Source organism: Neolamprologus brichardi, chromosome 7 (genome assembly GCF_056152115.1).
Source record: "Neolamprologus brichardi isolate AB-2024 chromosome 7, ASM5615211v1, whole genome shotgun sequence".
NCBI classification, from domain to species: Eukaryota; Metazoa; Chordata; class Actinopteri; order Cichliformes; family Cichlidae; genus Neolamprologus; species Neolamprologus brichardi.
The window spans coordinates 56,636,117-56,663,976 of NC_142110.1; the positions used below are offsets into that span (position 1 = coordinate 56,636,117).

General features: G+C 40.8%; 1 protein-coding gene across 3 annotated transcripts in view; it reads left to right on the plus strand.

Moving 5' to 3' along the window:
• The window catches only part of ttc28 (tetratricopeptide repeat domain 28), a 149,660-nt gene that overhangs the window by 80,910 nt on the left and 40,890 nt on the right, over positions 1-27,860 (plus strand). For all 3 annotated transcript variants that reach the window (XM_087843926.1, XM_035913857.2, XM_087843927.1), the window contains exons 6-8: positions 8,132-8,353; positions 9,236-9,424; positions 9,525-9,621. In XM_087843926.1, the coding sequence (XP_087700052.1) occupies positions 8,132-8,353; positions 9,236-9,424; positions 9,525-9,621 (508 nt within the window). The remainder of the gene's footprint in view (positions 1-8,131; positions 8,354-9,235; positions 9,425-9,524; positions 9,622-27,860) is intronic.

Below are 27,860 nucleotides of genomic sequence, written 5' to 3' on the forward strand. Positions count from 1 at the left end.
AATGAGGAACAGTTACCAACTTTTCTGAAGAGCTCAGAGCTCAGGAAAGCTTGGATCAAAACCAAACGCTCTTGTTTCTCTTTTTTTTTTTGTTGCTTGTGTGTGTGTGTGTGTCTGTCTGGAAGCTGCAAATGCACCATAGACTCCTGCACGTGTATTGTTGACAGACGGTTATCGACCTTCTCCTCCACAGGTGTGCAGCTTAAGGCGACTCGAACACGGTCATCAACAGAAATCCATATCTCCCACTGTGTGTTTGCTCAACTGTGTTATTTGTGTTTATCTGTGTGGTGTGAGAAGCCTTCAATACTGCCTGCTTCCAAACAAAGTGCTCGACTGCAGAACACTGGCAGGAACTTTGGTACAGTTACTGTTACAGTTATGACATTAATAATAATAACAACAACAATGATAGGTATTTGCATTTGTGCTCTGAACAATAATCAAAATCAGTCTAAAAAATAGTTAAAAAAGGAAAAGATCTTGACAAGGGACAAATAAAGACATTTCCATCAAATCAAGTATGGCATTAGTTCAAGAAGTCCACAAAAAGGTTCAGTTGCAGTCCCTGCAGATCAGCAGACCTCAGAAGACATCACCTTCCCAAACCTCATACATCTTGTTATCAAGCACGCAGGGGAAGCAGTGTCAGCAGTGTCAGCAGTGTCAGCAGTAATCTTTCTCTGTTTTTATTCATCTGTCTTATTCTATTTCTATGCAAAAGAGTTAGGCGCCCATCTTCCTACACCTTTCTACTTACATTGTTTTTTTTCCCGATTTCCACCTATCCAAGCTTTTCTAATAAGATTTGTTGTCCACAATATAAATCTAATCTAATGAGAGGATAATATTGTTTCTTATTCTTACATATATATATATATATATATATATATATATATATATATATATATATATATATATATATAGGCCTTAACCCCCTCAGTGCGATCATTGACAAGACTGGCTACGGATACCGACTACGGAATGGAGCAGTTGTCAGTCACCTCCTGTACATGGATGACATCAAGCTGTATGCCAAGAGTGGACGAGACATCGATTCACTGATCCACACCACCAGGATATACAGCAATGACATTGGAATGTCGTTCGGACTGGAGAAGTGTAGTCGGATGGTAACAAAGAGAGGGAAGGTAGTCAGAACTGAAGGGATTGAACTACCAGAAGGCAACATTGCAGACATAGAGGACAGTTACAAGTACCTGGGGATCCCGCAGGCGAATGGGAACCATGAAGAGGCCGCTAGGAGAGCTGCAACCACCAAGTACCTGCAGAGGGTCAGGCAAGTCCTGAGGAGTCAGCTGAACGGTAAGAACAAGATCCGGGCCATCAACACGTACGCCCTGCCCGTGATCAGGTACCCTGCTGGGGTAATAGGCTGGCCAAAGGAGGAGATAGAAGCCACTGACATAAAGACAAGAAAGCTCCTTACCATGCATGGAGGGTTTCACCCCAAGTCCAGCATCCTGAGGCTGTACGCTAAGCGGAAGGAAGGAGGCCGGGGACTGGTGAGTGTCAGCACCACAGTCCAGGATGAGACAACGAACATCCACGAATACATCACGAAGACGGCCCCAACTGACAGCGTGCTCAGTGAATACCTCAGGCAGCAGAAACCCAAGAAAGTGGAGGAAGGCGAGGAACCATCATGGAAGGACAGGCCCCTGCACGGTATGTACCACCGGCAGATAGAGGAGGTGGCTGATATCCAGAAATCCTACCAGTGGCTGGACAAAGCTGGACTGAAAGATAGCACAGAGGCACTAATCATGGCAGCACAAGAACAAGCTCTGAGTACAAGATCCATAGAGGCTGGGGTCTATCACACCAGGCAAGACCCCAGGTGCAGGCTGTGTAAAGATGAGACAATCCAGCACATAACAGCAGGGTGCAAGATGCTAGCAGGCAAGGCATACATGGAACGCCATAACCAAGTGGCCGGCATAGTGTACAGGAACATCTGTGCCGAGTATAACCTGGAAGTCCCGAGGTCAAAATGGGAAATGCCCCCAAGGGTGATGGAGAATGACCGAGCTAAGATCCTGTGGGACTTCCAGATACAGACGGACAAAATGGTGGTGGCTAACCAACCGGACATAGTGGTGGTAGACAAACAGAAGAAGACGGCCGTAGTGATAGATGTAGCGGTTCCGAATGACAGCAACATCAGGAAGAAGGAACACGAGAAGCTTGAGAAATACCAAGGGCTCAGAGAAGAGCTCGAGAAGATGTGGAGGGTGAAGGTGACGGTGGTCCCAGTGGTAATCGGAGCACTAGGTGCAGTGACTCCCAAGCTAGGCGAGTGGCTCCAGCAGATCCCAGGAACAACATCAGAGATCTCTGTCCAGAAGAGCGCAGTCCTAGGAACAGCTAAGATACTGTGCAGGACCCTCAAGCTCCCAGGCCTCTGGTAGAGGACCCGAGCTTGAAGGATTAACCGCCCACAGGGGCGAGTGGGGAATTTTTTTTTATCTTATATATAAATATATAGGAAAGAGAGAGAGGGAGATGTAAAAAAATATATGTCTAGACCAATCCATGTATGTCTGTGTACATGGACTGGTCCAGACATATGACTGTATTTGTGTGTGTGTGTGCGTGCGTGCGTGCGTGCGTGCGTGCACCTGTGTTTTTTCTCTTAAAGTAAGATGTTCTTAAGGGAAATCAAAGACTTGTCTGGCCAGTTGACTGTACACACAGACGTGTCGTCATTTATTAAATCTCTGTTTCCTGCCTGGAGCTCCAGCGCAGATGTGTCAACTGGATTTTATGTGTTTACCCTCATCACTTGGGTGGGGACATAGATTTCTGTAGATGTGTGCTGTCGTATTTTTCACAAACATGTGCTCACTTGTGAACACACATGAGTAGAAAGAAAAGAACAGGGTATTCTGACGTTAATTACAAGTGGTAAATTCCACTAAAGGTCAGTTTGGCTGTTTTCAGTGACAGTTTTTAGCACTGATGAAACCTGATTTAAAAGGACATGCATGTGTATTATCTGTCCATATGGGCTGCAATTGAAATGAAGGAATAGATTTTTCTGTCAAATTCCTCTGGGGCTCAAACTAATACTGCATTTTTATTGCGGTATCAACTACTTTAATCTATATATGTCAGAAAACAATTTTAAAAACTGCTGCTTAGAATTGAACACAGATCAAAAAGAAAAATAACCTGCTTTAGTTTACTTATACATATACTTACACATCCATTTTCCTATCAAACTTGACAACAAAAAGTAGCAAATATTTTTTAAAACAGACTGTTGCATTTCTGGTTTAAAAAAATTGAAGCCATTTATTAATTAATCAATAATTGACTGCACACTGCACACCTAACACAATCTAAATGGATGACCTCTACAAAAGTTATCCACCTCACAGTTGTTATACAATTTAAAAAAATAACTATAGTCTAGCCCAGGGGTCTCCAATCCCAGTCCACGAGGGCCGGTGTCCCTGCAGGTTTTAGATCTCACCCTGGGTCAACACACCTGAATCACATGATTAGTTCATTACCAGGCCTCTGGAGAACTTCAAGACATGTTGAGAAGGTAATTTATCCATTTAAATCAGCTGTGATGGATCAAGGACACATCTAAAACCTGCAGGGACACTGGCTCTCGTGGACTGGAATTGGGGACCTCTGTAAACATGCAACATGTACAGTAACAGTCACCATTGAAGTTGAACATTTTAACATGGCCATCTATAGAGGGACTGAGCTGCATTTAAAGGCAGCCTCAAGTGCTATTATATTGGTTATAATCATGCTAATAACCCCTCTTTAAAAAGTTATTTTAATTTTTACTTCTTTACAAATTCTGTAAACTTCTAAACATAACTTTTGACTAAGCTTTGTCTGTCCCTTGTGATTTTCTTTGAAATGTAAAATTCACATTTTACTTTTTAAGTTTGTGTGTGCGTGTGTGTGTGTATCTGAATCAAAGATAGGCTGCTGTTTGTGCTCAGATGGCCTCTAAAGCTAATTACTTTCACTGTGAATGCACCAAAGAAATGGTTCTTACTGTGTGAGGTTTTACCTTCGGACAGGGTTTATTGATTATTACTTCTCACTGTGTGTTCACAGATATGCACATTGTTGGACTTCAACAGATTGAAGTCATTATCATAGTGCCAAGGAAATAACACTGTTTGTGTGAGTCATTTGAGGTGTTGTTTTAGACTGCAGCACACTCTCTCAGTGTTGCTGTAACAAGCTGAGACTCTGCAGGCCTTTACGCTAAACACTGAGGAGAGAGCGATAAAGCCTGATAGAAATTCTTCAATTAATTTATTGGCCAAATCATATAAGATAGTATTTAATTATGATGCTCAGTGTATTGAGAGCAAAAATTATTTTGTGTGCAAACTGCTGAAGAAGCCAGTAAATGAACATAAAAATATACATCACATAAATAAAAACTAAAACCTTTTTTTTTTTCAATGTAATTCAATTGTGGCATAAATTCAGAATAATATAACATTGTGTAAGTCATGGTACACAACATAATCAGACTGTGTGTAAAAGAGTAAAGTAGCCACTTTGATATAGCACAGTTAGTAAGCACTTGAGGAAAGTTGATCAATCCTCAAGGTTGCCATGCTTTAATGGCTGTTGGACTCTATTTAGGATCATAATTTACAAAATGAATTTTGTGCTTATTCAATTAGATAAATATCTTATTGTTAAGATCTTAGACTGACCAGGAAAGTGTTGACTGTGTTCATAAACCCGGTGAAAATTAGAGGGATTTTTCTTTCATAGACTTTTATATAGCATATTTCAATTAGAGGAGTCACCCCCGGCTGGTCATTGGGACAAATACAAATGGATTTAGGGACTTCAGTGTTATCTTTACTTTTCAGACCCAGGACTAATGTCACTCCTTGCTTTCACCACAGAATACTCTCTAGTTTAAATAAAGTTAGGTCCCAGTCACACAGGCATAGAAACTGCTTGGCAATCGCCTGTGTTCCCCAACCAGTTCCAAGTGTTTGCTGGAGAATGCTTGCCATCAGTAAAATTGATCCCAACAAGATATATGCTGGCACACTGAAAACCTTGTTGTGATTGCTTTGGTTGCTAGCAGATTGCCATAATCAGCCATAGTTTGTATGAAAGACGCTAAGTAGTCTACAGGTAATCATCAACTATTCATTAAATTACTGAAACTGAAGAATGTCACACAAACTGGAAATGTCAACTGTTTGTCTTCAAATTATATACAATTTGAAATCTTTTGGTTTCTTATTGTCTAACATGGTGTTCTCCGTTTCTGGCTTGCATTTGTGCTGTTCGGTGTCTACAATTAGTGTTTGTAGAAAATTTGGTATCTTCCATGCAAATTGCAATTCCACTAGTCTGTGAGTCTGCTACTAAATCAAGCAATCAAAGAGGTTTTTGTTATGGCACCCTTTGCGATCAGTTTCACCCAGCAGTAGACAGCGATCTCCACCAACCACTTGCCACCCAAGTGGGGAATACATATTTTTTTGCTAGTGACTATAGGTTGCCAGGGGTTCATCGAGGCCTCTTGGCCTGCATGACTGAGGACTTACCAAGATAGGTGCACCCATATCTGGTATATATTTCCCTTACTTCTGGGATCTGTCATGTGGTCCAACTGTATATACAATCTATTAACAAGCAAATGTCATGTATAGATACATTAATTAATAAGAGATATGTCAGTACACACTGCTGCTCTTGTCTCATTCTCTTGTTTAATTTGAAACAAACCATTGCTCACACCTCACATCTTTTTCATATGCCTCCATTGATAGCAAACAGATCAATCCCAATAATCTCTAGATTAGTTATGAATCAGTAGGCCGCTTTTAAATTACGAAGGCAAAAATGTAGTGAGTGGGTCACATTTCTTCTCAGTTTTTTTCTGTCAAATCTGAGAAGCAGACAAGACTATCTGACATGGATCTGACAATCCGTGTCTGTGTGTGTGTGTTAGGGCTGCCACGATTAGTCAACTATTCACGATTACGTTGACTATTAAAATCGTCTAATTTAATAGTCGACGCGTTGTTTGAAGCTTTGTAAGATCCCAAAAGACGCAGGAAATAATAGTAAGATTTAAGAGTGTAATAATGGACTGAAACAGAGGATGGCAGCACTGCATGGACAAGGATGGCAGCTGCCATTAAACCCTGAAGAATGAGAAGCAGTGTCCGGTATTGTAGCTGTTGTAGGCCGATTACGTTACAGCGACACGACGAAGACTGACAAATGCGGCCAACAAATGCACCCTTTGTTTCCCCAGATTTGAAGGATGGGTCAGGTGTATACTTCGTGGCCCGACCTATCCCAGAATTCATAGCGCGGCCCTGCTCAGTTTCCAACAATGGCGGCAGCTAGTTAGCTTTAATATTACTCTTATTATTCTTTCTGGGTCACAAAATAAACGTTTAACATATTTTCAGGCGAGAATGTAGCTGTGTAAACCTCAAATATCTGCTCAGTTTATCAAGACACCACATATTTTCAAAAGCACTCTGATGTTTTCGGAGACATCTGTTACCCACCAGCTCGATAGCTAGCCGGGGGCTAGGCTCACTAGAGCCGTGAGAACACCGGACACCCGGAAAATCATTTTCAAACCCACCGCTGTCTTTTGCTACTCAGGTTAAACATGATATATAAGTCACTTAGATAACTTAAAAATGTTATTGTTTGGTTTTTTTCAGTATTTTATTTGTTCCTGAATAAATCGGTTTGGCTGAGATTAAAGTCATTGTTTTTACACGACTGAATAAACGTCAAGCAGACAACTGATTATCAGAAGTGTGAGAGGCTCAAAATTATACTTCGGTGTCCTGTTATATTTTAGATAGCAAGGAGCAGACGGCTGAGTTTATTAAACTTCACTGAAACAATCTGCAAATTTCATTAAAATTTAATAAACTATCATCTTGTCTTTATTTTTAGTTAGCACATACCTTAAACATTTAAAGCCGTAAGCTAATGATAGTTATATAAGAGCAGATGCATGCTGGTGCAATAACCTGTAGGTTTTACATCCAATGGATGCATAATCTGATTAGTCGAGTAATCGCAAAAATAATCGGTGACTAGTCGACTATCAAAATAATCGTTTTGGCAGTACTAGTGTGTGTGTGTGGACATGAGTTCTTATTTTCATGCACATGCAGGCATGAAGACAGCAATGAGCGAGCTTAAGATGAAACCCTCATCTTGATTTGCATGGTATTATGCCTGAAGAAGCTCTGTAATTAGCAGGATGAGGGGTGCTAGAAATCATTAGGCAGCTCAAGGAGCTATAAAAGGGTCTCATGTGTTAACTAAAACAGAGTAATAATAGGGTTGCTAGAACCTGATACAAAGCTGAGGTGGTGGTGGCAGAGGGTCAGACTCTCACAGCAGGGTCTAAATAAGATGTGAAAGATGAGCTTTCACTCGTGGCGCCACCAAGATGTGCGTGTCCTCCATTGGCAAGACTTTATTTGAGGGGGGAGGAGGTGATGCTTGTTTTCCTCACTTGTTTATCCTGCCTCCTTTTCCATTCTCCCTGAACTATCCCTTTCTTACCCAGAAATAACACCTTTATACAGCTGATTTGCAGCAGAAACAGAAAATAAAAACAGAATGTAATTTGTCTTTATAAAATGTAAACACAAATTACATTTTGAAGGAAAGCTAATTGCACAGACAGGATTATAGTTTCTATCAACATAACAAGGAAGTGATTAGTTATTTGGCATGTTAGACAATGCTTTTTTTTTTTTTTTTCAAAAATTATAACTGATATCAATTGAAACTGATCTTATTTTTCTGAATACATTTCTGGCTGCTCATTATCTTTTATGTAAATGGATGGACAATTAAAACTGAAAGTGTGAACATTTTAAGAATGCAAAAATGTAAAAGAATTTTTTCACTTATTTTACTGGCAAACCTACTTAAGATTAAATTGGTCTGTGTATGGTCCATGAAGTACATTTATTTTGCCACCTCTGGTCTACATGATTGTGTTCCTGTTTATTATAAGCATGTGAATTATTGTGTACCTTTTTGTTGTTGTTTGTTTTTACTGAACACTGATCAATGTATGTATGTTGTGCATGTGTGATTTCAGGCTGCATCTAGTGCTCTAAGCAGTCTGGGTCATGTGTACACAGCTATTGGTGACTACCCTAATTCACTTGCCAGTCATAAACAGTGCGTGCTGCTGGCACGGCAAAGTCAGTGCAAGCTTTCCGAGGCTCGCCAGCTAGGCAACATGGGTGCTGTGTACACTGCGCTGGGAGACTTCACCAATGCTGTCCAATGCCATGAGCAGCATCTGGACATTGCAAAGGTATAGTGGTAATGTAATATATTCATATCACATTACCAATATGTTTTTCTTTGGTTTTCATCTCTTAAAAGGTGCAGTTTTAATTTAAGCTCTGCATATTTTAACCATGACAAGGCAACAGTATTTCTATTTAACCTTTGGTGTTTTGAGATCTGTGCTGCTATTTTGTAAACTTTTGATATTTTTTCTTAGTCCTGCCCACATTTCCACAAAAGATTTGACTAAATCTGCACCATTTTCCGGTAAAAGGATATATTACACAAAAGTATAGCCCAGCTAAAGCTTTAGCTGATATCTTTTTAGCATTACATTTGTTTGGGATATATAAGTTGTTCATTCACATTCTCTTAATAGATTTATTTTATTGTAACTACTTAATTAATTCACAAAAAGCAACTCTTGACTGACCATAGTGAATTTTGGAGTTTATCTCAAAAAGGTCATGCCTAGAAGATATAGTGGTTTGTTTTGACTCAGTTGAATAACCACTGTGCAGCTGCCACAAATACTCATCACAGCACCAAATTCAGATTAATCCACTGCTAGTCCCCCTAGTTGACTAACATTAACTAAAAGTTAGTGGCCAGAATTATGAATGCCTAACTCACTCACTAATACAACAATGGTTTTGATTTCTTCTTCTTCTTTCTTAGACATTCACACAACACATAGATTTACACAGTTTATATCAGGATAATGATTTCCTGAGAACCTAGCTTAAATAAACTAAAGGATCATTTTAGCAATATGTTCATCTTTAACTGTCTGGGATAGCAAAAGAAAATATAAATGTTGTGATCTCTGTGGAAATTCCATTGCATGCCAATAAATAACCACAAAGGTAATTTCTTAGTGACGGTGAAATGGTGGTTTGTTTGGCAGAGTCTGGAGAACCGACGTGAGGAGGCACGAGCGTACAGCAACCTGGGGAGCGCTTACCACTCCCAGCGGGACTTTGACAAGGCCATATCGTACCATACAAGAGTGCTGGAGTTGGCCCAAGAGCTGGTCGACAGAGCAATTGAGATGAGGGCATATGCTGGTCTGGGGCACGCTGCCCGATGCATGCAGGTTGGTATATAACTATAAAGGTGTAGTTAACTGAAAAACAAATAACTACGAAATAATGAATCACAGTCTGATAAAAATGCATTATTTTTGTTCGGTTCAGGACTTGGAGAGGGCTCGTCAGCACCACCAAAACCAGCTAGAAATTGCTCAGGAACTGCAAGACAGAGCAGCACAGGGCAGAGCCTCATCCAACTTGGGTAGGTTTGATGGAGGGTCATAGAGGGGTCACCTGGCTGGAGGTAATAGGTTTTTTAATTTGGCGTCTGAATCTGGGATTTTGTTGTGGGAAACTAAAATGGTATGCCTTTTTTAGCTTTGGTCATTTTAAATGGCAAATCTATCTTTTACTAACAGTAAAATTAAAGTATGGCAGGTTTGACACACTGTGGTACTCCAGAACCTGTTGAAAGCTACTGTGTAACAAAATTAATAAAAAAGTAAACCGTTATTTACTTTAGGTCTTGAGTGGCTCACTCTCTGTGCCAGGAATAGCACAATAGTACTATCACTACTCTCACTTGGATGTGCACCTGTGTATCCTATGCAGATGCAAGCATTTGATCAACTAAAACAGACATGTACACCTTTGGTTCCTGTCAACATTTTTTTTTTTCAAATAATAAGACTGCATCATTGCCATTCTTCCCCTTTTGGCAAACAACAGATTCAGCAGAGCTAATTTTCAGCTGCAGTCCATAGCAGGTAGGTGGCATATCAAATGAATCAACAAAACCAAACAAACAGATATATGTGGGCATAACTGAAAGACAGAAAGACATGTAAAATAAAACACATACCATACAAGACAAAGAGTGGGCTTACAGTACAGACAAAAAATTGAATAGACGGAAATTTGAAATTGGCCAAAGGCTGGACCAGAGTGCAAAATAGAACAGTGTGCTGGTGCACCACAAAAGGAAGTTAGATATTTTATTTACTTTTTTAATATTAATAATTCACAGGCATAATTCTCAACAGCATCCATCCATCCAATCACTTCCACTTATCCTTTTCAGGGTTGTGGGGGGTGCTGGAGCCTATCCCAGCTGTCATAGGAAGAGAGGCGGGGTACACCCTTGACAGGTCGCCAGTCTGTCGCAGGGCTAAACAACAGCAATGAAATTAACAACGATAAGATGAAATAGACAAATGTGGGAAATGTAATCAATTTGCACTGTTACCCTAGAGCAGGGGTCCGCAACCTTTAAGACCCGAAGAGCCATTTGGACCCAGTTTCCACGCAAAAGAAAACACTGGGAGCCGCAAATACTTTTTGACATCTAAAATGAAGATAACACTGTATATATTGTTTTTTTAGCTTTATTTTTTTACCTTATGTAATTAACACATTTTGAACTCTTAAAGAAATATAACAAAAGGAAAGACACCCAGCTGAACTAAAATGATCCATGTAGCAAACAAAAACTGTTGTGAGCCGCTACCCTTATATCGCCTTTGGGCTTTTGGAGCCTTGGCCTGGCTTTTAAAAACTAATTGGGAAAAAAGCACTATGCTGCTGAAAAATGAAAAATAGATATTTACAAAATTCTGCCTAAATATGTATTTTACCTGGTTAATGTGTGTGGCGGGGCGTGGTCTGCAGCGCCGCTGCAGGGGAGGTGGACCCACCTGAGCGGCACCCGCAATCACGCCTCGCCACCTTAACGTCTGTGCTATCTATGCTTTTGTGTTGTTGTTGGTATATGTCGGGCTGTGAGCTGAAAAGCTGCAGCCGGCTGTACAGCAACCGTGTGTGAAAAGTGGTCTATAAAGAGATGCTGAAAAGCATGTTCATGGAAACATCGTCGGGTCTGCCGTGAACATGCTTTTCAGCAATGGGACTTCTGCTCCTGAACCTCCGCGCACTGCGTCTGCAAATCGGGGCTGTACTTAGTCACTTTCATCTTTACGCAGGACTGTAAGCTGTCATCTGTGAGGCGTGAGCTGTGTTTGTTTTTAACATAGTTCACGGTGGAGCTGAAGATCCATAATTGGCCTCGGTTGAAAGTCTCGATAAATGCACGGCGTTTCGGCGGGTACACCGGCTTCCGCGAGTGTGATGCTTATTTTGAGCGATGAAAAAATAATAGAATATAATTTTATTTTTATATTTCAATATTACAATAATCTTCCAATTTAGAACTACAAGTTAAAAAAGAACTAACATAAATAAAATACACTTCAGCTAAATACTTCTAATTTATTTTCCCAAACCATGCAGAGCCGCACTATAAGGACTAAAGAGCCGCAGGTTGCCGACCCCTGCCCTAGAAGGTACATAGACGACAAGAGGGACGGTGTAAAATTGCTACTTCTATGCTTTGTACCTTAGAAAGAAAAGAAAAAAACAGAGGGCCACTGCCTCAGATGAACAAAAGAAGAAAAGGCTTTTGAAATTCTACAGTATGCCTTTAAATCACTAGTTCATATTCAGTTCATTCCATGATCTCGCATTATAGTCAACAGCAAGCGAGACACTGACGGGAGAGTGCTAAAAGTTTATTCACAAAGTATACACTCATTCAGGAAAGAATGATTGAATGAAAGATGATGACTCTGGGATGGGGTGGGTACCTCCCGTTTCCAAGATTGGTGGGGGTACTGGGAATGGGGGGCTCGGGTGGGTGCCTCCTGGAACTGGTCGTCATGTGCCATCGGGGGTGTGCTGTGGTGCCTGGGTCTTTGCTGGCTGGTGTCCCTTTTGGGCTTCGGGTCTGTTCACTTCCCTGTGCTGTGGCCCTTCTCTCTGGGTGCCCCTGACGCATCTATGGGTCTGCTGGGTTTTTTCCCACACTTCATGCTGGTGTTTTGGCTTCTTGGCCTTTGCTATTGATTGCGACCACCTGGGTTTTCTAGGTGCATGTGGATTCTCTCTTTGTTTGGATATTTGAACTCTGGTAATTCGGGTGATTTCGATGAGAGATGAGGTGTCCTCATAGGACAGTTTACCTCATTATCTGGTCTTATCTGTGCTTGTGTTTTCATCCTTGATTAAATGTTTGGTTTTATGTGACATCATCCTCAAATTTGAAAGTCTTCACAGGCCCTCAGTTTGGTATGAAAAACCCTTCAAGTGATATAAAAAAAATACAAAACTGCATCCTGTGTTTTATTCAGAAGATATTTAAGAAGCTTGATCCCTGGGAGAGACTGACTCGGTCTATATCGATCTGTAACATTAAGTACACACAAAGCACTATTTGTTTGTTATATTGCAGACCTGTGTGAGTTTGCACTAGCTGTAGTAGCCTAGTACAACACGTAGATGCTGCAGTTTTGACATCTTGTTAAATCAAATTCAAGGATGGGAGCTTTATATCATGCGACGGTCCTGCTTCTTAAGGGCCTATCATTTGACTGCAGTAGCGTCTCTCTGGACAATCAACACTCATGTTTTATTAAGTGGTTTCTGGTTTCTGCGGCCATAGTGATATCTGAGATGCTGTGAACCTGAATCCATCGCTGAATGGACAACTTGCCACGTTGTGCATGTATACGGCACTGTGCACTAAAAGTAAAGTGAGGATGCCATCTTAGATTTCTGGGGATTTAGACTGTCTCAATGTTTTTTATTTTTTGTTGATTTTTTATTTTTTATTGTTTTGCAACTTAAAATAAAAGGGAAGCTAGAATTTTTCTTTCTGGTGTTCTGAACTGCAGCACCCTTCTCCAATTCCTAAATTTGTTCAAAGAATGGAAATACAGTCATGGCAAAAAGAACAGACGGCATTTGACAATTTAAAGTTTTTGCATGTCAGGACACAAAAAATGTACTTGCTCCTTACTAGGGCCATATTCCAGGAAAAAGAGTTGACAGTGGGAAATTTACGCCATAGCTACACTCCAACTGCAAACCCAGCTGAAAACCCTACGATGTAACCTGATGTGCACCTCCCTAGAAATATAACTACACCTCTCATTAAAATCGCCTGCAAATATTGTGATTTCCAGCTACTTTTTTGCCATGCATTTTTTAAGGTATCAGTGACAGAATAACAATCATCTTCTGAGGAATAATAATCATAGCATCATCGCAGTGTTCACAAATGTCAGGAAGTTAAATGCGAAACAGTTACTATCACTATCAACGTTAACTCAATAAGAAAAAAATCTCTTCTATGGTTGTAAGAGAGCCATGAGTGAAGACTGATATTAGAACAAATTATAGGCTAAATGGTTACTCTGAGGGGCATTAAAGAACAGTTTTTATGTAAATCTCAAAAATGAGCACATTAAGCATTCACTGAACAGTTTATGCCAACATGAAGTGTTCCAAAAGTAGTTTTTTAATTTAATAAATGGTGGAAAATAAATTAACCCTCTGCAAATATCTCCTCTGATCAGACTTTGAAATGCCAAAAAAACTGCAGTCCTACATGAAGCTGGTTCCAAAAAGCAAATCACTCCCATGTTAAAATGCCAAACTTCACAATATTAACAAACACTATGATCTCTTCCAAATATGAGACCTTCTTGCTCCAAAAACCAACATGGCAGCAGGAAAAGAAATGAGGCCTTATAACGTAAAGCCCAGAAATCAGAGGATAACTATATATTTTCTTTATCTATCTTTTATATACAGTCTATTAAACTCTGCTCAGGTAATATTGTGCGATTTCCACCACTCTTCTCACTTTATGTCACTGCAGAGCTTTTTTGTAGGCAAATGAGTGAAAATTGCTTTATTTTCTATCTGAAGTAAGTAAAAGGAAAACATGCACACTGCAGTGGTTCAATAGATACTTTGATGTGTGACTATAGGCTACTGCTGAAGTCGCTGACACTCTCCTGACAGATGAGCTTCAGTCTGTGTTTCAGATCAATGATTCACATCATCATTTATGGATGATTACGGTTCTTTGACTCTGAATGCTGACTTGACAACCTTTCACTCTGCTCTCCTCTGATATTTTCTCTCCTCCTTTCCTCTTCTTCTGTTCTTCAATTTCCAACCCTAATTTCTTCCTCTCATTTCATCTTTTGTTTCATAATGATTTCGTCCCCTATTATCTTTTACCTTATTTTGTCTTTACACTCACTACATTTCCCATGTTTTCATTCCTTCATTCTTCCTCTTTCTTTTCTTCCTGATTTTACTCCTTCCTCCCTTTCTTTCTGTTCGTTCCTTATCTCCTTGCCATTCTTTTTTCTTCTTCCTGTGTCTCCTTTTTTCTCCTTGCTGTGTTTTTTTTCTCCTGTTTTCTTGGGTTTAATTCTCTTAGTCCCCTCTTTTCCAGTCTGACCTTTCCCTCTTATTTTCTTCTTTCCTCACCTTTTTGTTTTCTTCCTATATCTCCTTCCTTCACCTCTTTCTTTCTGTATGAAACATGAAATTTGGAGATTATCTCAACCTAAATTAGACCATATAATACTTGTATTGTATTTTACATACCTTTAAAGTCCAAAAATATCTAAACTAGGGCAGTGTCTGGCTGCCCAGTGGAACTCCTTAGTGATCTGTGATGGTACCGTTTAAATCTTAATTACCCTTTTTCTTGTGTTGGTAGCACACCATGCAGTATCTTGTGTTATTGTATGTCTGCCTTTGACTGTGACCCAGTCCACAAATCTTGTCGCTCCTCTCAGGGTGGTCCCATAGAAGAACGGACTCTTGTGGCTCATCCTGGCTAGGCTTGGTTTAGAGTGACTTGATAGTAGGGGTATGATAGTTGTAGCCCCTTTCCTGAAGGCTACTACTGACACCAGTCTGTGTCCACTGCTTGTGAAGCTCTCCCATGTTACTGAATCAACTTTTACTGACAATGCTCTCAAGCTGTTTCCTGTTGTTTGTGCGCTTTTTCTTGCTATGCTTTTCCCTTCCAGTGAGCCTTCCCTTCCCAGCTTTAATACAGCACTCTGCAGACAGCCTTTCTTGTGGAGAGTGTCAATGTCTCTACATCTGGTCAACTGTTAAGTCAAGCAGTTTTTCCCATGACTGATTCCGTGTACTGAACTAGAACAAGACATATATGGAAATTATATTTTAATTTCAAATGAAAGATACTTACTGATTCTTTGCTACTATGGGCCTGAAGATATGGTCCATTACTGTAAGAGTACAGCGCTCATTTAAGGATCCAGAAGATGGTTTCCAGTATACCTCAATCGGTTAAGTAGGTGACCCATGTGCTGTAAGGCTGCTGCAGATGTCAATAAATGCTCCAAACCAGAAAGCAAGAAAAAAAAAACGACCCAGAAGACATGTGTGAAGTAATGTCTTTGCCTACCTGAATAATAAATTCTTTATATTTAACTTGCTCTCTACGATATTCCAAAATATATGTGTGTCGCTCTCTCGTCTCAAGTTATTTGCTAACTTTAGCTAATAAACATGTATTCTTCTTTATGATGGTCGTACAAAAATAACTGCATATAGTCCGTGATATGTAGCTCCTGACCCACAAGTTGCCACACCCAATTTCATTCACTGATGACGGAGCAATTTTTGTCCTATTATGGAGAAAGGGGACTGTGGATCACCACTCTTCTCCTTTCTAATCTCTCTATGCTGTCTCAGCTGAATACCTGTCATCAGATCTCAGCTAATTTTCCACACCTCTAATCCTCGCAGCACTGCTGTCTTCACACTGTGTCCCCTCCACGCTGGGGAATCCCACAGAATCTGCAGGATATCTACAGGCACCCTTACACCTCAGAGAAGTATGGCTTTAGCTTAGAGGAAGATTGTGCATGTGCTAATGTGCACACCTGTGTTTGTAGAGTTTAGGAGGATGTGTGTAACTGTAACCAGTGATTCTAGCCAGCTCCGCAGGCTTCTCCGTAATCCTCTTAATGCAAGACCCCGATGAACAAGGTCTTCCTTTCTATATCACCAACCTCCTCCTCTTCCTCACATAACCCGGTTTCTACATATTGTTGCCAGCAGCGTTTATGAGACCTTTTTAAATTCATGTACATTTACATTAACAATGTGACTTCATGTTTGTTTAAAACATTTAAGGTTGTTTGCTAGTTTGACAGAATTATTTTTTATGCAGTTCACACTGAAAGTAATTAGTAAATTAAATATCCAAACTCTGTTTAGAGGAAGTGTTTTTTTCACCAAATGTTTATTTTGTTTTCTCTTAGCTTTCATTGTTTTAAAAGTAAATCATGTGCTATTTGCATTTCCTTCAACCTTTATTGTGAAATCCTTTGCATCGTTAGATTTGAGTGCTATAAGCTAAATCACCACTGATTACCTTTCTGAGTCATGATGATGGTGCTGATGAGATATCATAGATGAAGATGAGGTGCCGATGAAGTATTGAATTTATATTTCAAATGCTTTTTTTAATAGTTGCAGTTCTTCTCATTGTATTGTGTAGAGACTGTAGAAGCAAACGGAGTAAACTCAAATGCGTCACATCAATGGTTAAGTCAATGTATGGATTTGAGCTTCAGAATCTAAACCCACTTATGACATTTCTAGTCTTTGGATTGGTTTAAACACTATTCTTTACGACCAAATGCCAAGACGTGACCTTTACTAACAATGCACTGTATGTCATTTAAAATTGTGGCATCAGCAAGTTCTCCAAGTCATAACCAGACCTTTTTTTTTAACCATTTTTTTAACATGTTTAATTGATAAAGCTTGATGAAGCACTGGCCATAAAATTCATGCAAGTTTACCACAGCTCCTACAAAGCAAGCAAGAAAAATCAACAATCTCAAGTCTAGATTCAGAAATAAATCCTACTTACAGGTGATCTGCTGCTTTTGTTGTATTTAAGATTGAAATTAACTGCAAGGATGCAAGTTAGGCTGTGGACTTCCACACGGAAAAGTGGGGGTTCCATATTAGCAGCTAAAACTCAAGAGGCTTAGAATAGAGGAGGAGAGAGCTATTTTAAAAGGTGGGTTTTTTGTTGTTGTTGTTGTTGTTGTTTTTAGGAACCCTGCCTGCACCCCTATCAAGGATGTAAATCTTTTTTTTTAAATGATGATTTAGTCAGTCAATATTTTAACACAATCTGTAAATCTTGATTTTGGACTGTTAAAGTCACACATTTGAAAAGTGTTTACAGTAAGAAATGTAGAGATAGAGGTGGACATGAGCCAAGGAGTTGGGAAGGATGGCTCACAGTTTACACTCGGTGGATCAGACCCCAGTCATCTCTCTCATTACACAGTCTGACATGAAGACCACATGTGACTTCCTCCATCTGGTGTCTGGATACCCCTCCGTATCCCTTCCTCCCCACTTATAACCCCTTCTCATCTGTTTTCCCTCTGTGACTTTATTGTAGAAAAAGCAGATTTTATATAAGGTCTCATTTCAACATTTCTCAGAGCAGTTATAAATTATTCTGGCGCAGTGTAATTATTGTCTTTGGAAATAGAAGACTTCCTATGGATGGCATTATTAGGATTTCTGTGGAATTCAGGTTACTCAAACAGTTTAATGAAGGGAATCACAGGAAGAATGTAGGTAAAAAGTTTTGCATTATTGTATTAATGCATTAACATGCATCATGTATAATAAAACAGGGTCATGTTTGAACAGTTTAATTCATTTTACAATGTTTATTGCCCATTTTCTAGAATTGTGCTAGCTGTAGCCTCTGTCTTTTAGAATATTACATGGTTTGTGTTGTTTAATAAGTTTATATTAATAAAATTAATAAATGTAAGTCTTGAAACAGAACTTGACTTTGGCCCAAGAATCTCCACCCCAAAACTCCACACCTTTATTCTCACTCTAGCTTGCATTTGAACACTTGCAACCATGACTTTACCTTCTTCAACTAGTATAATGGCAGAAAATCTGTTAACAAAAGTTATTGTTTTAGTTGACCAAATTCACTAGAATATGGAATCTGTATTTCCCTATATTGTGGTTTGATATGCAAATGCTACTACTAAGCAAGTTTGACACTGTTAGGCTTTCTTTGCGTGAGCTGGTGTGATAAAAATAAAATGCCATAGATACAGTGACAGGTATCATGGTGGTGGTTTTTAACTTTGTTAACTAAGCCTTTCTGCTTCAGGATCTGAGATAAAGATCTGACTATTTTTCCACACAAAATAGATCGCCTACACCAATCTGAGGCATTATCAAAGTAATTGTCAAGGTCCTTGGTCAGTGACCCAGTGTTTTGTGTATTATTATTGTTATTCTATGATTTCTTCGTTGTATATGACTTCTAGTGTTCTGATTTATGTTTTTGTATTCTAGTTCTTACGCTTTGTTCCGGTGTCCTCGTGTTTAGTATAGGTTTAGTTCTGTGCCCAGTCTGTTTCCTGTTTTACTTTGAAGGACAATGTATTCTGTTTTGCTTCCTCCCAATCTCGTCTTCGTAATTAGTGTCAGCTGTGTCTCCCAGGTGTTTGCCCTTTGCCCTGTTCCTTCTGTATTTAGTGTCTGCATGTGTTCCTGTATGTTGTTGGATCGACCCTCATACTTGCCTGTGTGTTCTGTTTCAGGCTCAGTTTCTAGCCTTCCCAGTTTAGTTTCTGTTTTGACTTATGTCAGCAATAAAGCTGAGGTCTTTTCACCTCCACGAGTCTGCATTTAGGTCCTACTTTCCTGCCTGCCGCACACAGACCATGACAGTAATGGGTTATTGAGATATGAGAACAAAGACAGGAAGTTAAGGCCCAGGTGACACACACAGAAGAGCATTTACCAAAATGAAATAAAGTAGAAGCAAGGAAGGGCACCTACACACATACAAAACACAGAAACACAAATTAAAAGAAACACAAGAATACAATGAATACAAGAAACAATATCTGTAAGTCAAAATAGAGACTATAACACAACATACATTATAAGAACATTGGTAGTTTACTTGTGGACCTCTTCAAAGACCAATTGTTTAAAAAAAGAAGAAGAAAAATTGTCAGATTTGGGCTGTAATGGAAATGTTAACAGCCAGGTTTCACTTTGAATGTAACCTTACTTCTAATCTTACCTTAACCTTGGGGGGTTTTTTTTTCATTCTACTTTGTACTAATATGCCACTATAGGGCAGGCATAATTATAATTTTTTTCTTTCAATCTCCTTACAATCAGGCTTTTGGCATACATATAAACAGGGGTGCATATAAGTGGCCCGCAGGTGCACATTTGCTGTCAAAATAAAAGACGCGCACCAGGTAAGAAGTTGCAACGCATGTTTGCGTACATAAGATTTTCTGGAGGAGGACAGACATTTGTTTAGAACTCTTAAAGATGTCGAAGAAGCTCCTTTAAGCAATTACTTTGGTGTTTCTCCACCTCCAAAGAAATGTCAGAAGGAGTCGTAACCACAAAAGAAGCGCGTATTCTCAGAAAAGTGGTTGCAGGAGGTGAGCTGGCTTCAAACAAATGATGAACACACAGAGATGTGGTGCAGAATATGCCGTGAACATCCCACTCTAGTGGACAAAAACAGTGCCTTTTATATGTACGCAAATGTGTGTTGCAACTTCTTTTATGGTGCGCGTCTTTTATTTTGACAGCAAATGCGCACCCCTGCATATAAATCACACTATATAGCAGTAAGAGGGAAGATTACAGCTGTTCTATGTGTGTGTGTCTTTTGTGTTGAATCTTGATTGAAATGTGCTTGCTGTGATGGAAAGAATAACATAAATCATTCAAGGAAAAGTCATTGCATTGACTTTCATTGTGAGCAATTGTAGGTTTCACATCTGCCTTCAACTTTAAGCAGGACTTTGCTGATGAAGGTAGAGCTCAATGTATAATATGCATGGTTTTTATATGCCAAAGCAAAAATATGCCAATGAAATATGGTAAGATTTAGATTTGTGCAAAGTTTGGAATAAAGTCTTACAGAGGAACTCATGTGCTCATTTTCTACTCTGCTCGTTTATTTTTATTATTGGACTCTAAAGTAGTGTTCCATGTTTACAAAATTACCATTATTAATCTTATACTGGGCTTTAGTGCAACCCCAAGTTCACCCGTTGTGTAAAACAAGCCATTTCAGTTCCCTTGCACCTCCTTTTTAGCCAACGTTCTTTTGACTGGCTGCTCCTCATAAATAAAAACATGAACAGCAAGTGGGCAGGGATTCTGTATGATCCAGGCTCTTTGGCTGTGATTCCAACCAGAGAGCCTGGATTTTCACTCTTATATCATGCAGAATAGAAAAAAAACTGTTCAAAACATGGCTCAAAAGAATTAGTTATAGATACACTGATCTCATTATTTGCAATATGTGGCCATATCCACAGTTTGAGTATCCAGCACTGTAGCAGAGTGTATCACAGAAAATGAAGAAAAAAGCAAAGTAGGTACATTTTAAATTGCAAATAACCAGTGTGCACAGTTGTCAGTTAAATGCAGGAGGGTGACAAGTACCATATTTTGGAGTACAGGAAATAACTAGCATAAAATGTAAATTTTCATTCTCCTCTCTTGTGCCCCAAGTTTCTTCCTTAACTATTCTCTCTCCCAACTTTTGTCTGTTCTGGCTCCATAAACTGGGTTGTTGACAGCAAAGACACATCATGACAGAAGAAGTTGGGAAGGCGACTGGGACTTAAGTTTTCCCAATTCTTTTTCCCTGGACAGAGAGACTGATTTCTGCATATGTTATACTAAAGTTTGAAGAGACACAGCAGCAGATATTATTAGATTTGTTGAATTTCCCACTGTAGCTTTTTTTTTTTTTTTTTTTTTTTAACCTGTCCCGTTTGGCTCTTTTGCCATCAGAATTATTGTCTAAAGGCGAAGAAAGATGCCCAACGGATTGTCTTTCCCAAATTGACCATCCCAGCTTTGCCGTAATGGTCCATTTGATTCACCTTTTATTCTTTATTTTATTTTCACTTGCTGAATACGGGACAGACTTGACTGGGGGAAAGAAAAGGGAGAAAGAAAGAGGGAAAGAAAAACAGTTGAGAAGAGGGACGGGGGAGAAGGGCATAAAACAAAAACCAACAGAATAAGCAGAAAAAAGAAAAAAAAAATACATATATCGATCACCTGGATCACCTGTTGAGAAAGAAAAAAGAAAACAAGCAGAAGAAAACGAGAGTAATAGAATAAACAACATCACAATGATATATGGGAATATGACAGTAAATACTAAATATTAAACATTATTGTGCAGCACGTAAGATCGACAGCACAGTGTGCTTTGAGGTAGGAGCCAAAAAGGGTGTAGTTTGTGTGTGTGATCACCCGTGTGTACACCTGTGAGCATGGACGCGCTTGTTTTCTTAAAAGGTTCCTTCATGTAATGATCTGCTAGAGGGTGTGGGGGGCCACTGCCCCGTCCTCCAGGGCATGAAGCAGGTATGGAGGAAATCAAAACACCAGACATCCAGAGGCCCCCAGAACACAAGAGACCAAGGAAGACCAACAGAGGGGCAGCCGTGCCACTGTCCCAGAAAGAGCTGAGGAGAGTCCCAGATGAGGGGTCACCCAGCAGCCACGGAGCAGAAGCCAGGGGGGGTTGCAGTGACGTGCCCGTGAGCCCCGCCGGCAGCCAGCTGTGCCTGAGTGACCGAGCCCCAGGCCGAGAGGCCGGGGGCACCCCACCTCCGAAGAGGCCCAAGCGAGCCCCAGGCTCCAGGCCCCGATAAGCAGCCGCCAAGGAGTGAGCCGGTGTGTACCTGGACGCCCACCCCCGGACACAAAGAACCACCAACGCACCGATGCCTGAGGGAGTCCGCCCCCGGCAGGGGAAGTGGTGGGGGGAGATAGGCCTCTAAACCTTGGAGGGCCTGAGATGTCCTCAGAGAGATGGCGTCTGATACTCAACCTGACATATATACACAGACATACAGGCACACACAGATACAAACATCCATTCCCACCCTCATGCTCTCATATGCACTTACTCCACACTCAACCAACGTGGAGACAGACATAAAGAGACGCTGTACACACAATCACACTCCCTAAGCGTACTCTACGAACTGGGTCTAGGTACCCTTGCCCCTGGAGGGGGGAACTGCACCCAGACCCAGGTTGTGTTACCCTTTTCCCTGCAGTGGGGAGAAGCAGACCGCCCCGACTCCGCAGCAGCAGGGAGGCCCCACATTCCGGACCCCAGTCGGACGGCCAACTCCTCCTCCTAGCCCCCCTGCTCCAGCAGGCCGCAGAGAACGAGGGTGAGAGAAGACTCCTAACCTCCCTCCACCCGCTCATTGTAGTGTTGATGTATGTGTGTTCTAAGGTGCCTTTAAAACCCAGGAGGGCATGGAGCTACCTGCCAGAGAGCAGCAGGTAAGCGCATAGTCCCTCCTGCTAGCCCTCAATGTCTACGTGTATTTAAAATTGAGAGGTGGGCAACAACGCCAGGGGTGAAGTGTACACCCTGATGGTAATTGGGATTCCGTGTAACGTGCCCACCCCCAAGATCCTATATGTATGTGTAATGAGAGTGTGAGTAATGTGAATGTCTAAGTTGTGGGATAAAATTGAGGCAGAGGCAGCCAGAAGGGGACAGAGGGGGGGGGTTACCTCCTCTGCACCCTGGTGACACACCCCTACTCCAAGGCCCTGCATGTGTGTGTGGTTGTGGTGGAGCGGGAAGAGGGAGGCAGCTGGAGATGGGGAGGGAAGGAAGGGAGGGGCAAGTGACCCCTCCCTGGGGCCAGCTCCCCCGCTGACCCCAGTAGACACCCCCATACCCCGCGGTCCGCCAGGGAAGGGGGGCCCAGGCCCATCCGAACCGGGGCCCAGTGCAGCGGCGCCGCCCGGCCCCACAGAGCCCGGGGCAGTCCACCCAACCCCACCACAGAGAAAACTGCGCCCACCCCATCATCCACTCATCTTCCAGACTACATAAGACAATAGACGCCCAGGCTGAGATCTTCCTCCACCTCTCCTGTATCTCCCCCTCTTGCAGAGAGAGTTCCTGAGAGAGGAAAGCTCCTGCAAGATGTGACAACCCCCCTCCCCCACCAGTTGAAGAGCCCCCCAGGTGGCTCGATGCACCGGTGGCACCCCGCGCCAGGGCCGGGCCCCCATACACCCACCCGCCCACAACCCCGGCAACACACCAACCAGGACCCAGGCCCCCGAGGCCCGGCCAGGGCCCCAGGCCAGAGCCGGAGCGCCCCCAGAACCTCACGCCCGTCCCGGACCCACCCAGGGGCAGCCAGGCTACCAGGTCAGTAACCCCCGTCCGTCAGCACAGACCCTCCCCTAGCCCCGCTGCACGTAGCCACGAGGAAACCGCCACCTAAGAGCCAACAGAGCCCCCAATTGGCCATGGCCGCTACCCCGGGTTGAGCCCCCCAAGGAAGATGCTCCCGGGGAACCCCCTGACGCCCTAAGCCTGACCCTACCCCCACACCAATCACAACAGTGAAGGCGAGACCAAAATATGACCCCCCACCCCCACTAGGTGATGGAGCTGATCAGAGGAGCCCAGAGCGATTGATCTGATGTGGTGGCAGAGGCTGTATCAAGACTGATGTAATCTAATAGATAATTTCTATATTGGTTAGAATTAAGATTATTTTTATTTTTCCAGTTCATGAGGACTGTTTTCTTGGCTATGCATAGGGCAGTGAAAACCATATGGGCTATATTCTTTTCTGAAGTGACATTATCTAAGCTGCCCAACAAACACACCAAGGGGGAAGTTGGAATGTTACATTTCAGACACTTTGATAAGTCTTCACATATCTCACGCCAAAACTTCTGAACTGGTGGACAGAACCAAAGAGTGTGGATATAATTGTCCGGTGAATTGGTTTGGCAGTGTGAGCAGTTGTTGGTAGATGCAAAGCCCATCTTGAACATCCGATGACCTGTATAGTGCACTCTATGTAGTATTTTGTATTGAATTAATTGAAGACTGGGATTTCTGATTAGATGAAAGGTTTTTAAGCAAATCTGAGACCAGAAGTTTTGGTCTAAGTTAACTGATAAATCCGCTTCCCATTTTGCAATAGGAAGTGATATTGATTCATCTGTTTTAGAAAGCATTCTGTATATTTTGGATAGTAATTTGGGGGTTTTAAGAGTAAGAAATTGAACCACACTTGGTGGTGTTTGTAGTTCAACTTGACCCAGTTTAAATTTCTTTTTTATTATGGATTTAATTTGTTGATATTCTAAAAATCTTTTCTTGTTGATCCCGTATTGTGTAACTAGTCTGTCAAATGAAATAAATTCTGTTCCTTCTAGTATATGTTCTACATATTTGATTCCTTTACCATTCCAATCTGAAAGGTTTATCATATTATTGTTTTGTAATAGGTCAGGGTTGTTCCAGATAGGTGTACGTTTGCATGGGATTAATGAAGACTCTGTCAATTTCAGAAACTCCCACCATGCTGTCAGAGAAGAGCTGATGTTGATGCTTTTGAAGCATTCATGTCGTTGGATGTTTGAGCTGATAAATGGTAGATCTGAAATCTCTAGATTATTGCAAAGTGCTTGTTCTGCATCTAGCCAAGGTTCATCTAAGAGGGTATGTTTTAGCCATCCTGAGATAAACTGAAGCCTGTTGGCTAAGAAGTAGTGCTGAATGTTAGGTAGTTCTAATCCTCCTTTATCCTTGGTCTTTTGTAGTGTTTTTAAGCTTATACGTGGGGGCTTATTTTTCCAAAGGAATTTGGACATATATGAATCTAGAGATCTGAACCAATCTTGTGGCGGTTTAGTTGGGATCATTGAGAATAAATAATTTATTTTTGGTAATACCATCATTTTTATAGCAGCAACCCTTCCCATGAGTGATATGGGTAGACATTTCCATCTAGCCAGATCACCTTCTACTTTCTTTAAAAGTGGGGTATGGTTTAATTTAGTTAGATCTGCAAGCTTGGGAGAAATATTAATACCTAAATATTTTATATTTCCCGATTGCAGTGGAGTAGAAGAGGAATTATGGAAGCAGCAATTAATAGGAAGGACTGTAGATTTTGACCAGTTAATTGAGTAATCTGATATTCTTGCAAAAGAGTTTATCAGTTCAATCACCCCAGAGATATTGGTTTGTGAATTTTGGAGAAAGAGTAACACATCATCAGCATAAAGGCTGATTTTATGTTCCACGTTCTTGCATTTTATGCCCTTAATTGCTGAATTCTGTCTAATTGCTGCTGCTAGTGGTTCAATAAAAATTGCAAACAGTGAAGGGGAGAGTGGGCATCCCTGCCTGGTGCCCCTCAGGAGACATAAGCTGGAGGATGTCTGGTCATTTGTTCTGACACAAGCTGTTGGGGAATTATATAATATTTTTAACCAGTTGATGAAAGAAGATCCAAAACCAAATTTGTGTAAAGTCGCAAATAGAAATTTCCAGTTAACTCTGTCAAACGCTTTTTCTGCATCTAAGGAAAATATTGTAGTTTCAAGGTTTTTACTGTATGAGTAATCTATCAAATTAAGTAATCTACGTGTATTTGTTGATGAGTGCCTACCTTTTATGAAACCAGTTTGGTCAGGATGAATTAAGAGGGGGGTTATTTTCTCTAGTCTCTTCGAGAGAGCTTTGCAGATTATTTTGAGGTCTACATTAATAAGGGATATTGGACGATAGCTTGAGGGATATACAGGGTCTTTGCCTGGTTTTAGCAGGAGATTAATGTTTGCAGAATTCATATTTGATGGAAGTCTGCCCATTTCTTTGATTTCTAACAACGTTCTGTAAAAAACTGGTGCTAGAATCGTCCAGAATTCTTTGTAGAATTCTGCAGGAAAGCCGTCTGGACCTGGAGCCTTATTATTGGACATACTTATCAGGGCTTCCTGGAGTTCACCTGATGTCAGTGGCGAATCCAGTGCCATTGCTTGAGAGTCTAATAATTTTGGGAGAGTTATGTTGTCTAAAAATTGATCAATTTCCTTTTTAGATGGGTTTATTTGTGGTGAATACAACGTTTTATAGAAATCCCTGAAAATGTTGTTTATTTGTTTCGATTCATATATTGTGTTCCCAGATGAATCTTGAACAGCACATATAGTTGTTTTTTCTTTATTTATTTTTAGCTGGTTTGCTAGAAATTGACCGGATTTATTACTATGTTCATAATTTTGTAAGCGTAGTCTTTGTACTAAGAATTTTGTTTTTTTATCAATTATCTCATTTAATTCTAGTTTTGTTTTGCGTATTTTGTTCAATGTTTCCTGATCTTGGTGGGACGCGTAGGCTTCTTCTAGTGATTTGATGGTTTTTTCTAATTCCTGAATATTTTTGTTTTCTTTTTTCTTTTTATGTGATGAGAAAGAAATTATTTTACCTCTCATCACAGCTTTCCCTGCTTCCCATAAAACAGAAGCTGATGTTCCGGGAGTGTCATTAAAGTCTAAATATGAAGTCCACTCTTTTTTAAAATATTTAATAAAGTCTTCATCTTTAAGCAGTGATGTATTAAATCTCCAGTTTTTACTTGGCATAGTATTATTCTTGTGCATTAGTGTTAAAGATACAGGAGCATGATCGCTGACAGCTATAGGGTGAATCTCAGTGTCTGAAACGTCACTCAGCAGTGAGCTGCTGACCAAAAAATAATCCAGACGAGAGTAGGAGTGATAAACATGTGAAAAAAAAGTATATTCCTTACTGGTGGGGTGAAGGGAGCGCCATGCATCGCAAAGACCAAAGTCGCTCATATACTGTTTGATTATATTTGTGGACTGCCAATTACGCCGAGTTCCTGCTGTATTGAGCCTATCCATTTCTTCATTCAGTCCAAGGTTGAGGTCACCTCCAAGCACAAGTGTGCCATCTAAGTGTTCAGAGAGTGCACTGAAAAAACCGTGAAAGAATGAGGGATCATCAACATTTGGACCATATACACTTACAATACATAGCTTTTTATCAAGTATAGATAGTTTAATGATTAAGAATCTGCCCTCTGGATCTATAACTGTATCGAGTACTGTGAAATTAATTTTTTTATGGATTAAAATTGCTACTCCCCTTTGTCTAGAATTATAACAAGCTGAGAACACATTAGGAAACTCAGGTGTTTTAAGTTCATTCGAACCTCTAAGAGGTCTGTGGGTCTCTTGTAAAAGGACAACATCTGCCTGTAGTTTTTTGAGTTGGTTAAATATTTTTAACCTCTTTTCTCTGGAGCCAGCTCCATTTACATTCCATGTAACGAATCTTAGTGCACCCATAGATGTCTGTACATAACTAGGGGTGTACTCTGTGTGTGTCGCTTAGACAGGTGGAGAGAATACATCACTTGTTCATAAATAAGGAGAGGGAGAGAGAGAAAAAATGTGTGGCGAGATGCTCCCTGAGTCTGACTATGTGTTTGCATATTTACTAATATGAGTATGCTTGGCTTAAGTGTGTGTATCCTGTAGGTCTGTGTGCACTGTCTGACTGATGTAAATGTGCTGCCGTTGAGCGCATGACTGTGCGTGATCGTGCGGTGAGTAAGTGTCGAAATAAATGATGTTGTTTGTGGATGAGTGTGGAAGCAGGTGATCGAAGCAGTGAAAGAAATAAAGAAAGAAACCAAGGACGAGGGTGAGCAGCATAAAAACAAGAGGGGGAAA